This window comes from Typopeltis vanoorti, chromosome 16, assembly GCF_054136105.1.
Source record: "Typopeltis vanoorti isolate ZY-2024b chromosome 16, IOZ_Tvanoo_1.0, whole genome shotgun sequence".
Lineage (NCBI taxonomy): Eukaryota > Metazoa > Arthropoda > Arachnida > Uropygi > Thelyphonidae > Typopeltis > Typopeltis vanoorti.
Genome location: NC_143564.1, coordinates 44,049,843 through 44,067,770, shown reverse-complemented (window position 1 = coordinate 44,067,770; position 17,928 = coordinate 44,049,843). Strand labels below are relative to the sequence as shown.

The 17,928-nt window shown below is 35.8% G+C and overlaps 1 protein-coding gene across 1 annotated transcript in view; it reads right to left on the bottom strand.

Annotated features, from left to right (window-relative positions):
• Galk (N-acetylgalactosamine kinase) overlaps window positions 1–17,928 on the bottom strand; it is a 146,036-nt gene that overhangs the window by 9,280 nt on the left and 118,828 nt on the right. Inside the window, exon 6 of the mRNA XM_090406143.1 lies at window positions 15,114–15,340. Within this exon, the coding sequence (XP_090262269.1) occupies window positions 15,114–15,340 (227 nt within the window). The remainder of the gene's footprint in view (window positions 1–15,113; window positions 15,341–17,928) is intronic.

The following is a 17,928-nucleotide window of genomic DNA, read 5'->3' as shown; positions in this document are numbered from 1 at the left end:
GGGTTTGGAAATGCAATAATAACTGCCCTTTAAAATCTGAAAATTCGTGCTTGTAGTAAATTCTATTAAAGATCATGCTATTGATCCACGAAAGATGGTTTGACCAGCTAATAATGGATGCTACCTCATTCTACAGCAGCTACCACTGTACGAGGACTCTAAAAAGTTCTCCACCATAGATGGCAAGACTATCGACAAGATTTTTTTTTCTAAGTTGGTACATCTGTCGTAAACATCCATGTGAAATTGCAAGTCATTCTATCAAGTAGTTTGTTTTATACAGCTGTCTGAAGCAAAAGTGTTGTCTGTATCCCTCGAAATGGATAAAATTAAGTATCGTGCAGTTAAAAAATTCTTTGTAAAAGAAGGTTTAACACCAAAAGAAATTCATAAAAGTTTATGGGCATTCTTCTCCACTGTTTTCAACAATTAAGAAATGAGCTGCCGAGTTTAAACATGGCCGTAATCCACGTGAAGGATGTTCAAAAAGTATAGCAACACCAGAAATCATTGATCGAGTGCACAATATGGTATTGGATGACTGGCGAGTCAAAGTGCGTGAAATTGCTGAGACTATCGGCATTTCAAAAGGACGTGTAGGATATATTTTGCATGAAGAACTGCAAATGAAAAAGCTTTGCATAAGATGAGACTTGGATTCACCATTACACACCAGAATCCAAACAGCAGTCGAAACAGTGGACAGAAGCCAGTTGTTTAGCGCCAAGAAGACAAAGTTGGTTCCATCAGCAGAAAAGGTCATTGGCATCAGTGTTTTGGGATGCTAATGGCATTTTGTTTATTAATTATCTTAAAAAGGGTAAAACAATAACAGGGGAATATTATTCCAATTTTTTAACCAGACTAGACGAAAAAATCCGTGAGAAAAGATCCGTTTGCAGAAGAAAAAAATCGCTCTTTCATCAGGACAATCCACTTGCCCATAAAGGTGTTTTGGCAATGGGAAAATTAATGGATATGCACTATGAATTGTTGGAACATCCATCCTATTCATCAGATTTGGCTCCCTCTGACTTCTATCTCTTCCCAAAACTAAAACTCTTCCTCGCTGGTCAGTGTTTTTCTTCGAATCAAGAGGTGATTGCAGATTAAGAGGGGTATTTTGCAGATCTTACTTAGAACCACTACAGAGATGGGATAATCGTACTGGAATAAATATCAGAACAACATAAATATGGAGATTATGTTGAAAAATAAAAATAATTTGAAATTATAAATTTGCTTTTTCATTGTTAGCCAAGGAACTTTTCAGACCATCCTTATAGTAGAGCAGATTTCAGTTCATTTTTTGAATGGCTTGTAAAATTCCAGGAATTTTGCTAAGATATTGCTGATATTTTGGCAAAATTCTCTAGAGGTGGATCTGCTCTGTCGTGTGCCAGGATTGAAAGTGGTTGGTAGCTAGTATTATCTGCCATTCAATTTCTGGATTTTTTCGAAGTCTCCTTTGAAGCTGATTGATCAGGTTGTAAAAGATGTGTAATGAATCCAGGAGTCCTTTTGAATCTGATGATGGATGTGTCTTTCTTGGGTCCATGTCACAAGGATAGTGGCTGCTCTGCAGGCAAGTCCGTCATCTATCCTGTCTTACACATGTTAATATTCCATAATGTAGGATCTTCACAAAGTATGTCTCTTGTTGATAAAAGCTCACTGGTGTTACAGTAACAGGAGAGGCTTGGTGTCATCAATGTTTTGGCAGAATCCTAGGCAATTTCATTATCGGAATGGTTACTGGTGTTGAACTCTGAATGGTCTTGTTACTTCGTTTCAGCAAATCATTCGGATTTCAACAAGCACAACTCAGCAAACTGAATATTTAATAATAGAAAGTACTTGCATTTAGTCAAAATCAAATAATATTGTGTCAAGGGTGTGAAATTATAAGATAATGAAATATAACACTAAGAATGTATCAGTTTATAAAACTGTAAAGAAGTATAACAGATTGGAATTATATTGTGTTATTTAGATTTTTTTAAATGAATTATAAATCAAAATTTAGTATTACACAGTGCAGCTGAAATTAACTTGAATATTCCACTGAACAAAGTGTAAGAGTGTGTCCAAAGGTTTGGTAAATGTTAGTGTAAGAGGCTGAGGCAGTGTAAAAATAGGAACAGGTGTACGTAATAACAGTTCCGTGATTCCTATCACAGAAAAAGTGCTGACATCATCGGAGATCGAGACTAGCATAGCGCTGCACAGGAGTTTCAGGAGGAGATAGGGGGCGCTATGTGATGAATAATATAAGTGATTGCAGGAGGAGGAAGAAGGCTTTTTTTTCCAGGGATTCGAGGTCGTGAGGAAGTCCAATCGAGGTAGCGTTTTCCAGGCAGAACAGTGGGCGAGGATGCGTGGCAGCGGGAAGTTTGAATCAGACAGTCCATGAAACTACAGACGGAATTCCAGCGCGACGCAGCTAACGCTTTCATCACAAGCGGGTGCTATGTCGTAGATGTTCCCGTAAAGTCCTCAGATGACAAAGGTAGCCATGGAGTGGATAGAGGATAGACACTTAGCAGGAATTTAACGCCGCGCATGATCCAAACAAGGAATCGAACCTCGGGTACTTTCACAACAGTATTAACCAGCAGACCCATTCCGCAATCGAGTGAAGGTAATGTAAATGTTTGTTACTTATGTTTTGGGAGCCTGTTTGTATGAAGAAATTTAGATGCAAGAAGTATGAAATGTCAGGACAATATTAACTAGTGAACTCTTAAGTGATTGTTCCAGTAGGCTATAGCCAGATATCGAGATTGTTTAAATGAATTTAACAGAATTGTAGAGAGAGGAATTATGAGCCATAAATTAATAATAATTTAACTTAGTGTTCCCTGATTTATAGAGGGAATTGTTAGATGAGTGAATAGTGTTAATGAAGATTAAGTTGAGCAGTTTACTAGATATTAAATTTTGCATGCATTAGGCAGCCCTTGAAAGAATCAAGTTTCCTAACTTAGCTTTTATGTATGACTGTAATATTAGCAAGAGTGAACTTATATAATTGTATAGTATACTTAAAGTTGTAAAATAAGCATTTATTTTTTACCTCAAATTGCGTCTTGCCTGACTAAGAGTGTCAATTCACCACTCTAAAATTACGAACTTGTCGCGGGAGGATAAGGTTAAGTTGAGAGATTTTGCCACGACTGTCTGAAGGAGTTAGCAGGTAGTTATATATTTGGGTTATTGGAATTGTCTCCCTGAATAGTGCATTTTATTATTATAGGGCACAGACTGGCGTAGTCATTAAAAAAAATACAAATGTGTTTATGCCTAAAAAGGAGATAGAACGAAAAATCCAGGCCAGTACTTGAGCAACTGCATAGTAAGTTTGATAGATATGATTTAAGTGAATTTGCATAAATAACGACACAACACTGGCATTATTAGGTCTATTTTATCAGTTTTGGATTTTTTCCCTTTTTTCTGGGTGGAACTGTGGATGGCCATAGTCCATCTCTTCCTCCTCAGGAAAAATAGTCAAGACATCCACAAATTTAACTCCATCTAGGATACCAGGCATTTTAATAGTTTTGGATTCATCTATGGACAGACCAGTATTTATTTATCTATTAATGGGTCTTCATTTTTTGAGGCTAGTTCACTATTTTTCTTATTATAAAGTTCTCATGTAATAGGATAATTTTTGGTGTATGAATGAGGCTATATTCATTTTTTCTCTCTCTCTCTGATTTGCTACACTGAAAATCTGAGTGAATCATATCATTCAGCAATGATGAAACTGTGAGAAGGTAAAACAGTGATGCTAATGTCCGCTTTTTTATTGTTATCTTCCAAGCATAAGTGGGTTATATATTCAATTTTATTACATATATTTCCTGCTTGCCTGCTGATACGGCATATCATCAAATTCCTGCCATGTACCCTCAGGGGATCTACAGGATATGATGGTACTACATGAAAAACTTACAACATTGCTAACTTCCTATCTACAATTTTTCTCCAAATCAATTTGTTACCTGTCAAGACTCCAACATTATCAGGTCTTATATTCTAAGGCACTTTTTACAGTATCAATCCACCTGCATCATGGTCTTACTTTGGATGTTTTACTTGCCAACCTGGAAGATAACACTTGTTTTCCTAATCTTTCCTTTCCCATTCTTTTTATGTGACCATACTACCTGAGATTAGCTCTGCTAACACATTTCTGGATGCTAACAATGTTAAGTTCTTTCCTAATATCCTCATTTTTAATATGATATTGCTACTGATGCCATCTGTTCACACCTCTAATCTTTCTGAGGACTCTCATATCTGTGGTCTCTAGTCTTTGGTCAAGTGTTTTATTTCTAACCCAGCTCTCAAATCCATAAGTTAAAATTGATTCGACTGTCTTGTATACAGCTAATTTAGTGTTTTGACTAATTTCATATAAATTTTTTTGGTTGATTTCCAACCATACCAGCTTTATTGATTTTGTCTATTTACATATTTAATTTACCATTTTCACTAAAAATCGTGCCTAAGTAGCTAAACGTTTTACTTGTTCTATAGGTTCTCCATTCACAATGCGGTTGATATTTTCAATGTTTCTGCCTATTTTCATTGTCTTTGTCTTTTTAATGCTGACCTCCATACCATATCTATTACAACAGTATTCACTTTAGTCAGTGAATCTTGCAGACTTGTAGTGGATTTATTTAAAAGTATAACATCATCTGCATAAAGTAAATAGTGAGATTAACATCTCCAATTTCAATATCAAGTTTAATAGATAATGAATAACAGTGGGGATAATGTACATCCTTGTCTGACACCATCATCATCATCATCATCATCAAATTCCTGCCATGTACCCTCAAGGGGTGTACAGGATATGATAGTACTACATGAAAAAAATTACACGATTATTAATTTCCTATCTACAGTTTTCCTCCAAATCAGTCTGTTACTTGTCAAGACTCCAACATTATCAGATCTTATATTTCTATCGTCTAAAGCACTTTGTACCGTATCAATCCACCTATATCTTGGTCTTCCTCTGGGTCGTTTTGCTACCAACCAGGCAGAGCACACTTGTTTTGCTAATCTTTCCTCGCCCATTCTGTTTAAGTGACCATACCACCTGAGATTAGCTCTGCTAACGCATTCCTGGATGCTGACAATGTCAAGATCTTTCCTAATATCCTCGTTTTTAATATGATATTGCCATTGATGCCATCTGTTCATGCCTATAATCTTTCTCAGGACTCTCATATCTGTGGTCTCTAGTCTTTGGTCAAGTGATTTACTTCTGAACCAGCTCTCAGATCCATAAGTTAAAACTGGTTTGAACACTGTCTTGTATACAGCTAATTTAGTGTTCCGACTAATTTCTCTCTTATTCCATATGAATTTATTCAATTGACTTCCCACCATACCAGCTTTGCTGATTCTGTTGTCTATTTCTATATTTAATTTACCATCTTCAGTAAAAATCGTGCCTAAATAGCTGAAATGTTTTACTTGTTCCACAGGTTCTCCATTCACAATACAGTTGACATTTTCAATGATTCTGCCTATTTTCATTGTCTTTGTCTTTTTATTGCTGACCTTCATACCATATCTATTACAACAGCTATTTAATTTAGTCAGAGAATGTTGCAGACTTGTAGCGGATTTATTTAGAACTATAACATCATCCACATAAAGCAAAGAGCTGACATTAACATCTCCAATTTTGATATCATGTTTAATACGACTTTCCTTCATAATGTGATCCATATAGATAATGAATAACAGAGGGGATAACGTACATCCTTGTCTCACACCAGTTTTAACATTAAACCATCTTCCTGTACTTCCTTCAATTCTAACTGCTGACTTACAACTCAAATAAAGACTAAGTATTGCTTGATATAATGCCCCATTGACACCATATAACTGCAGCGTACTGAATAGGTTCTCTCTTGGCACCTTGTCATATGCCTTTTCCAAATCGACAAAACTCAAATACAGATCTTTGTTATATTCCCATGCTTTCTCGACTATTTGTTGTAAAGTGAAGATCTGATCCTGACAGCCTCTATTTGGCCTGAATCCAGCTTGTTCTTCACCAAGCTTTTCTTCCACAATTCTTCTCAACCGTTTCTCAAGTATACTTGCATAGATCTTGCCAGGAACACTCAGTAGGGAAATACCTCTGTAATTCTCACATTCAGTTTTATTTCCCTTTTTATATATGGGTATTATGAGAGCTCTACTCCAATAATCAGGAATTCGTCCCTCTGTCCAGGCTTTCTGAACTATGCAGTGCTGCCACTGTAAGACTCTTATACCACCATACTTCAGCATTTCTGGTCGAATATCATCTACTCCTGCTGCCTTTCCATATTTCAAGCCTTTGATGGCTTTTTCTACTTCAAGTATGGATATGTATTCCTGACTGCATGCCTGTTGAGTGTTTTTTACCACTGTGCTATCATCACTGCTTGTTTCATTTAGCAATTTCTCTAAGTAATTACTCCATACTTCAAGGATATCTTTTTCTCCTGTTTTCATGTCACCTGTATCATCTCTAATTCCTTTTACGGCACTCTTTCCCCCCATTCTTAAGCTTCTTCAACAACCTCCAGAATATTTTGCCACCTTCTTGATATTTATTTTCTATATTCTTGCCAAAGTCCTCCAATGACTTTTGTTTAGCTAGTTTTACACATTGTTTAGCATTCTTGCATTTGTCTCTATATTCTCTAAGAGCACAAGCTGACTTATTTGACAGGAACTTTTGGTATGATTTCTTCTTTTCCTTCACTGCCTCTTTAACTTCCTGTGTCCACCAGGGAGTTCTGATTTTTTTATCCTTACAGACAACCTCACCACATGCCTCTCTGGCAGAATCAATCAATGTTTTCTTCAGAGTTTGCCAATGAATATCCAAGGTTTGATTCCTGTTCTCAAACTCTTTCATTTTTTCTTCAACAATCTTTGTGTATTTTAGTCTACAGTTCACATCTGAGAGCTGCTCAACTTTTATTCGCTTTAAAACTTTCTTACATGTTATTCTTTTCAATATGAAATTCAATTTTATCCTGCTCAAGACTAAATAGTGATCACTTCCAATTTCAAATCCTCTGTACACTCTGGTGTCCTGCACCAGGGAGAAAACATCACTATCAACAATAACATAGTCAATGAGACTTTTCTTATTCCTAGCCTCTTCTCTCCATGTGAATTTGTGCACATTTTTATGTTGGAACATGGTGTTAGTAATAACCAGTCCATGTCCTGAGCAGAAATCTAACAGATATTTGCCATTATTATTAGCTTTGCTCTTTTCTCCAAATTTTCCCAAAATATTTTTGTATGTCTCACAATCATTTCCTACTCTGCTATTTAGATCCCCAACAAGGACCAACTTTTCATTTTTCATTGTATCAGTTGCTTTTTCTAAAGCCTCAAAAAATTCCTCCACTTCTACCTTAGTAGAACCTTCTGTGGGACCATAGGCACAAATAAGTCTCATTGTCCAGTTCCCCATTCTCATATTTGCCCACATTACTCTACTTGAGACTGACTGCCATTCAAGAAGATTAGCCTCGTATTTTGTGTTGAATACTATGGCTACTCCTTCTTTTCCTTGATTGTCATTGCCTGAATATAACATTTTGTATTTACACCAGATTTAACATAAAACTATCTTCCTGTACTTCCTTCAATTCTAACTGCAGACTTCCAACTCAAATAAAGTATTGCTTGATATAATGCCCCATCGACACCATATAACTGTAGCGTATTGAAGGGCTTCTCTCTCGGCACCTTGTCATATGCCTTTTCTAGATTGACAAAATTTAAATACAGATCTTTGTTATATTTCCATGATTTTTCAACTGTCTGTCGTAAAGTGAAGATCTGATCCTGACAGCCTCTATTTGGCCTGAATCCAGATTGTTCTTCACCAAGCTTTTCTTCCACAATTCTTCTCAACCGTTTCTCAAGTATACTTGCATAAATCTTACCAGGCACACTCAGTAGGGAAATACCTCTATTATTCTCACATTCAGTTTTATTTCTCTTTTTGTATATGGGTACCATGAGAGCTCTACTCCAATCATCTGGAATTTCTCTCTCTGTCCAGGCATTCTGAAGTATGCAGTGCAGCCACTGCAAGACTACCATACTTGAGCATTTCTGGTCAAATATCATCTACTTCTGCTGCCTTTCTATGTTTTAGGCTTTTGATGACTTTTTCTACGTCAAGTGTATTCCTGATTGCATGCTTGTTAAGTGTTTTTTACCACTGTGCTGTTACTGCTTGTAATGTTTTGCAATTTTTCAATAGTAATTGCTCCATACATAAAGGATATCTTTTTCTCCAGTTTTCATGTCACCTTTATCATCTCTAATTCTTTTTTACAGCATTCCTTCCTCAATTTCTGAGCTTTTCCAACAGCCTCCAGAATATTTTGCCATCTTCCTGATATTTATTTTCTATGTTTTTACTAAAGTCGTCCAATGACATTTGTTTAGATAGTTTAACACAGTGCTTCACTTTCTTACATTTTTTTCTGTAATCGCTAAGAACACAGCTGACTTTGACTTATGCTCCGGAAACTTTCCATATGCTTTCTTCTTTTCCTTCACTGCCTCTTTAACTTCAAGATCCCACCATCGAATTCATTTTTCCATACTTCCAGAATCAAAATTTCTATCCTGACTGAATCAATGTTTTCTTCAGGGCTGGCCACTAAATTTCCAAGGTTTGGTTCCTGTTCTCAAACTCTTTCATTTTTTCTTCAATAATGTTTGTATATTTCAGTCTACAGTTCACATCTGAGAGCTGCTCAACTTATTCACTTTAAAACTTTCTTACATGTTCTTCTTTTCAATATGAAATTCAAATTTATCCTGCTCCAGACTAAATGGTGATCACTTCTTCCAATTTCAAATCCTCTGTACACTCTGGTGTCCTTCACCAGTGGGAAAACATCACTATCAACAATAACATACTCAATGAGACTTTTCTTATTCCTTGCCTCTTTTCTCCATGTGAATTTGTGCACATTTTTATGTTGGAACATTGTGTTAGTAATAATCAGTCCATGTCTTGAGCAGAAATCCAACAGGTATTTGCCATTTTTATTAGCTTTGCTCTTTTCTCCAAGTTTTCCCAAAATATATTTGTATGTCTGACAATCATTTCCTACTCTCCTATTGAGATCCCCAACAAGGACCAACATTTCCTTTTTCATTGTGTCAGTTGCTTTCTCTAAAGCCTGAAAAAATTCCTCCATTTCTAACTTTGTAGAACCTTCTGTGGGACCATAGGAACAAACAAGTCTCATTGTCCAAGTTCCCCCATTCTAATATTTGCCCACATCATGCTACATGATATTGCCTGCCATTCAAGAAGATTAGCCTCATATATCGTGTTGAATACTATAGCTACTCCTTTTCTCCGACTGTTATTGTCTGAATATAGCATTTTGTATTTACTGTTTAGAAAGATCTTACCAGTTTTTGTCTTTTTTGTTTCAACAGGGGTGATATCGGATATAACAGGGTGATATAACAGGGGTGATATCGGATCTGGTACTTATCCAATTCCTCAGCCAGCTCCAATTTTTGCCATTCAGGTTTCTTATGTTGAGTACTGATCTTGAACTCTGTTGATGTTCAGTTGGGGGTGTGTTTTAGGATTTGTTCCAGTAGTTAACTTTTTTGCTGTTTAACCTATCCCCCTGGCAAATACAACAGAGGCCTTTTTTAACCAGTTTTATTGTGTTTTCAGGCGACGCTCCAGCCAGAGCATCATTTGAAGATATCCGGTGCACCATGCTAGGTATCCGGTAGATACCTAGCATGGTGCACCACGAGAAGGTGAGGATTGGACATTAGGTCAGAAGCCCTGGTCATGCTTTGCATTCCTTTAAAGGCTATGTGGAGGTCTCCTCTCAGTATTATAGCTTTAACCCAGCACGTTTTGCTCTTTAGAGTCTTTCAGCCTTCATCATTTGCATGCTCAGGAGTAGTATGCTGGGTGTTCTCCTTCACAATTAGTTCACTGGGATGTTTTGCATTTGTAATTTTGTGCTTTTCAGGCTACAGCAGAAAAGCACAAAATTCTCATATTATTCCTTGGGAAAAGTTGAACGTTTTGTGTGTGTGAGGGGGGGGTAACATAAATGGTAATCCCATGACTGATGTTGCAAATAAATGTTTTGCATGTTTCTGGTATGCAGTTTCAATTAAAATATTTGTAGTTTCTTACTAGATTTTGCAAAACCCTCCACCAACCCGTTCTGAGTAAAGGATGACATTTTCTTGGTAGGACTGGGGGGATATTAGGGTGTCTCAGATGTTTCTACTCTTTTGTTCTTGCTGTGGAAATGTTTTTTTTTCTCGACTTGGCTCAAGATTTTGCAGGTCCCTGATGAACTTGAGAATGAAAGATGCATACTCAATAAAGGAAGTATTGTGTCAGTGCGCCCTACCTACCATGGAACCACGCATGGATACTTACTATTTGGCAAGTAATGACTGCACTTTGAAGTGGAATGCTAGAGCTACTAACCCCAGACTTACTGCAACATTACTGACTCTTGCAGGTAAGTTCACTAACCAATTAGTCCTGGATGAGCTGTCCAGGAGCAACAGCTTCATTTTTCACTAAGCCAACAAACATGAACATGGCATCTTCTCCAAGTCATAAGAAATTAATGTTCTTCACTAAGTTGTGTTATGTATACCATTTAATGATAAGAATGCTTTCAATTTTTAGCTTTTCTGAACATATGTTTTAGTACATGTACAGTATTTTGTATATTGGAATTTGCAATTTTTATGTTATTCTCGTTCTTCATATTACTTATTTACTTTCTTATTTCTTATCGAGTTTTTGAAAGAGTAATAGTATAAAGTGTTTATTTTAAACATTTCATTGTTTTATTCATATTTTAGTTTTTCGAAGCATGTTATTTTAAATAATGCTTGCTAATCAATTATAGCCATTTAAAGCATTTTAAGTGAAGCAAGCATAACCAGGTATGATCATGACCTCATTGGCATTACCCACAAATCTTGTGCGTAATGCTAACACATGACACTCAAAATGGACTGAGCATTTTGAATGGCTTGTTAGAATAGCAGTCTTAAAAAACGTTTTAAGAAAATAAAAGTGAGCAGCTGCAATAGGGTGATACCACAGTACTGTCCAACAACAGATCTGAGACCCTCAGTTGGCTCGATGCCAAGAAGAGTCAATTCATGTTGAAAGGGAGAAATGAATAAGGCGATGTGTGAATTCGTTACCAAAACCCGAATTCACATGCATAAACGTAAAATTTTCCAACTGTTACAGAATAGCTGCCACTTTAAAAACTTCAATGTTCATAAAAGAAAAGTTAATTTTCCGACATGTAATAATAAACAATTCATTCTACAAGATGGACTGATTACCCTATTATCGGAATGGATTGTCCTTCTTCTGACATGCACAGAAGTGTCGAAGGGTCATCTGTGGGCATACAGCACTTACAGTAATTATTATCGATACAAAATAAATAACGAAAAAAACTCACGTAGAAAGATTATTTAAAAGTATAATTTTAACACACAGGCGAAAATTATACTTTTAAATAATCTTTCTACGTGAGTTTTTTCCGTTATTTACAGGGTGTTCGGGATAAATTTGACATATTTATAATTAATTATATTTTTCCGTAAGTTACATGTATTAACACACACTTCTCTTCATTTAAAAGTTTGGACCCTTCTTCATTCATATACAAGATGTCAGAAAGGATGGATAGCTGGAACCCACCTGAATCATGGAAGAGAATAACTTGTATCATGATGATTCGTGCCCGCCATCAAAATAAGGATATTACGACTGCTGCCCAATGCTCCCTGAATACAGTAAAAACAATCAGGCATGAACTAGAGACTTGCAATGGTGACTACGAGGATGTAGCAAGAAGAAAGATCCCTAGCAGACGATCTGATTGCGTTCGTACAGCAGAATTCCTCGCAAATCTGCAGGAACAGGTGTTGAAGAACCCTGGCATTGGAATTCGGGCTTTGTTCGTGGAGTTGCTAACTGTAGTCAAGCCCTGGATAACAAGGGTAGCCAATGGTAGGCCGTATGTATGGCAGCAGGATTCGGCCCCTTGCCACACCTCTGGGAAAAGTCAAAAATGGTTGTCTGAAAATTTCTACGACTTCACCAGTCCAAATGTTTGGCCTCCAAACTCCCCAGACCTTAACCCCATGGATTATTTTGTATGGGGCGCAGTTGAAAAAGACACCAATCGCACTTCCAGTAATACAAAAGCCCAGTTAATGGATAAAATTAAAACAGTTTTTGCGGCCCTTCCCAGGGAGACTGTAGCATCAGCTTGTTCGAGGTTCCGAAGCAGAATTGAAGCTGTGATCGATGCTAATGGTGGTTATTTTGAGTAAATCTTGTTGATAGTATTGTAATTAACTCTGCCTGTAATGTTTTTTTGTCAATTCATTAAATTTAATAGATACAAAGAAGATTTTCTTTTTCCTTACGAAACTGTCAAATTTATCCCGAACACCCTGTATTTTGTATCGATATGTCTACTCACGGTTTACCTCTTTTAAAACTTAGTAATTATTATGTTACAAAACCACTTGCTGATTAATTAAAAAGTTCGAGAATCCCTACCTCCAACTTGTCTCTAGATTTCCTCAGTAGGCCAGTAGAATTTATTTATTTTTTTTAATATATGTTTTTGAATAAAATTATTACTTTTGTTTTACAATACACAAAACCGGAACCTAATCACTCAGATAATTTTGTTAAGATGATTTCTTTGTTTGAAACCTCTCTTAGATATTGCAATTAGGAAACTAAAGCATTTTTTTGATTTCATAAGGTAAAGAAATGAGAATGTAGTCTCATCTAACAATTTAGCTCTCCATCTCAGTACTAACCTTCTCTCTTTATGGCTAATTTAATTTTTCATACAAAGGCAATTATTTTCATTTTCCAAGGTTAAATGAAAACTCTGCAATTTTCTATTTTTTTGAAACCAAACCCTTACTTAATTTATATGCAATGCTCCTTAGTTTATTCTTTATTTTTATGGAAACATTTTTACAGTTATATCAACATATGAATGCAGCAGTCCACCTGTTATCTCACACAATCACGGCCACCAACTTACACACTAGCTGTTCTTCACTTGTGTTCTTTCCCTGTGTGCTAAGATCACCAGTTAGGAAACCAACTCACCACTCCTGTTAGCAGTATGTATACTGAACAGGATTCTCCTCAATATAAGTGTACTTCTTTTTTAAAAGTCCAGTCTAATTTCTTTTAAAAGTTTTCCTTTCATGAGAAAAATCACAAGACTTCAGGTAAGTGACAATTTAAACTATCATAACATTTTGAAACTCAACCATCAATTCTTGTGCAGTAATACAATATATGTGATGCTTTTTTTTATATATGAAGTCAAGTTTGCATATCTTACTTTTCTAAATTAAAATTTAAAAGCAAAAGCTTTTGATAGACTGCCACATTACAAGATGGTAAATGAATTGAAACAGATGGGACTGGATAACAGACTTCTGAGTTGGATCAGTGACTGGCTGTCATATAGGTATCAGAAAGTTGTATATGGGTGTGTGCGTGTCCTGAAACGGAGAGGTCACTAATAGTGTACTACGGGGTCAATTTTGAGACTATAGTTGTTCAATTTATATGTTAATGATATTGGGATGGATTTAACTAGTGATATGCAGCTGTTTGCAGACGATGCAAAACTGGGGAGAGCAATGCAGAATCAAGCAGATGTTACGACCTTACAAAGCACTTGAATAGATTGCATGAATGGGCAGGTAAGTGGAACTAACAGTTCAATGTTGCAAAATGTAAGGCTTTGAGATTTGGTAAGCAATGTTGGGATGCAGAGTATACACATGTTGGGAAAACTTTAAAGGAAGTGAAGGAGATGAGAGATCTAAGAGTGATGGTGGACAAGGTCCTGAAATTCAGGGCCACATTGCACAAGTTGTGAAGATGTCACATCAGATAATGGCAATAATGCAGAGGACCCTGACATGCAAAAATAGAGAGGTTATGATGCCATTGTATAAGGCTTTGATCAGGCCTCATATGGATTATTGTGCACAGATTTGGTTGTTGGGTTTTCGTGGTGATGAAGATATGTTAAAAAGGGTCCAGAGAAGATTCACAAAGGTGGTTAGTGGTCTTTGGAGTACGAGGACAGATTGAGAGAATGTAAGGTTTAAAGCCTTGTGAATAGGAGGAATATGATTGAGACATATAAACTAGTCATGGGTTGACATGGAAGAGATTTTTCATAGAATGGAAGAGGGGTGTAGAACAAGAGGCCATCACTGGAAACTGCATAAGGAGGGTATGAGCAGAGGAGTGATAAGCATGGAGAATGGTTATTGAGTGGAATGCATTGCCTGAGTGTGTTCTGAATGTAGACACATTAAACCAGTTTAAAGCATGGTTGGATGCATTGTGTGTAATAGTGTTTACCTTCCATGACAAGTCTCTGACTCCATGGAGGTCAGATAATAATAATAATAATAATAATAATAATAATAATACTCTATAATTATGAATTACAGACTTGAAAATGTGGATTTGTAAAAATTCTTTGAACTAGTGCGAGTGTTAAAAGCTTTCCCATCTCCATTCCACTCAGCTCATACATCACTTAAAATTCTATACCATAACTACCAATACACAAACCTCTGATATGTGAGGTTGGGGAGAGGTGCACCAGTTAGTGTTGAAGGGCAAGAGATTATAATTCAAACAGGCTCATTAAAAGCTTAATGAGGGAAAATGATAAAAAAGTCATATGTCTCAATGAATACTAATAGTTTCTCAGGTATTTATCTTCTAGACTTAGTTTGGATGGGAGAGAATGCTTCTAAATTCATTACAGGGAATCCTGCATTTACCAAAAAAGACCTTATAAATTTGCAATATGAGCATTTGCTGTAGTTCTGCAATTGCCAATTGAAAAAACATGCATCAAAAGCAGGGAAGTATACATTTGTTATTGTATTTCTTTAGATTAAGTAGAACATTTTCTAATGTTCAAAGACATAAATACAACTGTTCTTACCCAGCACCTGTAAGACGAGATCCTAGAGCTCCAGCTTTCAGAGCAATTTCCACCAACTTATCCAATTCACAATGACTACATTCATATAAATCTCGACAACTGCTGTGACTGTCATTCATTAAACTGCCGAGTTTCTTGAGGGAATCAGGTGCCATTTCATCAGCAATATTTTTAAACTGCCATACTCTATTGGCTTCTTGATATACATGTAATGCCCTTTGAAACAGCTGAAAAAGGGAAAAAAAAAAAAAAAAAAATCAGCTACGAACTATAAAAAGTTAAGTGTTATCACAAACTATTATTATAACACACAGCTCATTTTCAGGTTTGATAGTATTTTTTTAGATCAATGTTAACATATCAAATATGTAGAAATTTAACATTGCATCTATTTATTATATTACTAAAGCAGAACCTTAATATCACCAAGTCCTACTTTGCCTCAACATTTTTGAATTATTCATATTCACTTTTTATGCTGGTTATTTTACATAACGAAAAAAATAAACTGGATGATAATGCACTGTCTCTTCAGACAGTATCTCTAGAGAACACACTTGGAGAGAGAGAGAGAAAAAAAAACAAAAAAACTTCAGCACTGTTACAATCAGGCCTGCCTGGTAGCGTGTGCAAAGCGTGCAATATACACAGGCGCCACAGAAGAAAAAGCGCCTAAAAGATGTCAAAAGATATGAGATAAGAGTTTAAACGAACAACGAATGGTACATATAATTATGTACGTCATCTTCCATTTGGGGCCCCCTTCAGATCTTCCTGTAAATGAACAAATAAATTCTGAAATTGTATCCTGGACCCGATTATATCACTGTAATTTTTGATTAAAATTTATGAAAATATATCTAAAATAGTTCTTTATTTTTTGATGTATCATAAATCAACTTATGATTAATTGTTGAGTTCCATGTAAAAAAAATTTGTATAAGCAGGACTAATCCGTAGATAACATTATACTGTAAAGCGGTTTTCATTTGTTTTTCATTCACTGTTCGTTTTTTTCAAAAAAAAATTTTTTGGAAAGGCGCCGAACATTAATTGCACACACAAGAAATATACTAGGGCACTGGTTACAATCAAACCTTTAGTTCAGTGATGCCACAATTTCTTATTATAAGGTTCTTGTGCAATGGAATCATTTATGGAATTATCCTGCTTAAAACTAAATGGTGATTTTGTTTTAAGCAGGATAAAAATGAATATTACACTGAAATATAAAATATATACAAAAGTTTCATAAATAGCCAAAGCTAAGCAGCATTCAGGGGGTGAACTGTAGACTTAAATATAGAAATATTAGGCAAGAGAAAATTAGTCTCCAAGGATACAAACCTTGGAGACTCAGTGGTAGACTGAAGAAAATATTAATTGATTTAGTAGATATCTGGTGAAGTTGTCTAGAAGGAAGGATAGAAAAATCCAAATTTTATGATGGATTCAAGTTAATCTTGGAAGATAAAACATATCGAAAGTTCTTAGCAAATAAGTTATGTGCCCTGAGAGAATAGAGAAAAAATATAAGAAAGCTATGCTATATGAAAAATAGCTAAACAAAAGTAAAATCTTGGGGAAAAATATAAAACACAGGGTGTCAGGGTGTCAAAATGTTCTGAAAGCAATTGAAAAAGCTTAGAAATGCAAGAGATAATGCTGTAAATGGAATCAGATATCAAAGAGATGACATAAAAATTGAAGATATTCCAGATGTCTGGAATAATTACCTTAAAAGATTGATAAAATTAAACAAAGAACAGCAGAAAATATTTGAGGGAAGTGTAATAAGGAGTATATACAAATACTAGAAAGAGAAAAAGCCATTAGAAACCTGAAATGTGGACCAGGAATGCTCAAATATGGAGATAAACACTTTCAACAAATGCACTGCATAATTTAGGACTGGTCAGAAGGATGAATTCCAGATGACTGGAAAAAGCTTTCATACTACTATCTATAAAAAGGGGAAATGAAACAATGCCAAAATTTGAGGAATCTCCCTACTGCATGGTCAGGTAAGAGTTATGCAACTGTACTTAGAAAAGAATAAGAGAAACTCTGGGAAGAAAAAGCTGAGCTCAGGCCAAATACGAGTTGTCACGATTAAGGCTTTCAGGTGCTAGTTTGTGTCTTACTTTTTACCTCAGACTTGATACTTAATCTTTAAAACTCGATGACCATGAATCCAAGTTGTGTATATGTTAACAATCACAAAAAACTGAATTTCGATTTTTACTGCTTATACTTGTTTACCTTTACTAATAAATCCCCGTTTATCATTTATCTAAAATTTATCTAAATGCTTTTGTTTCAAAAGTAGTTTTTCCTTTGATTTCCACTTTCTTCGTACTCTCCCTTTAGGTATTTCACGCCCCCCAAAGTTGGCACGCCCCACAGGTTGAGAATCACTGCCTTAAATTTATTCAGTGTTTGGGCACTCATTACCTCTGGCAATTTATCCCAATCCTTCAAGTAAAGAACCTAGTCTGCACACCCTTACTAAACACTCTTAGACAACTTCCAAGTGTGATTACTTGTTTTTCCTCTACTCCCAATGTATTGAAAAATTTCTTCTGTGTCAACTTATAGAATACCTGTAGTAGCTTAGTATATTTTGCAATCAAGTTTCTATCATGTCTCCTTTCCACTGCCTGTCAGCTAAACTCTGCAATCCACACACCTTCGATCTATCCTCATAAGGAACATTCCATGGATCTGTCACAAGCTTGGTCACTTGTCTCTGAATCCTCTGCACCACTTCTCAATATGCAGGTGACCAAATCTGTGCACAGCAGTCAACATGTAG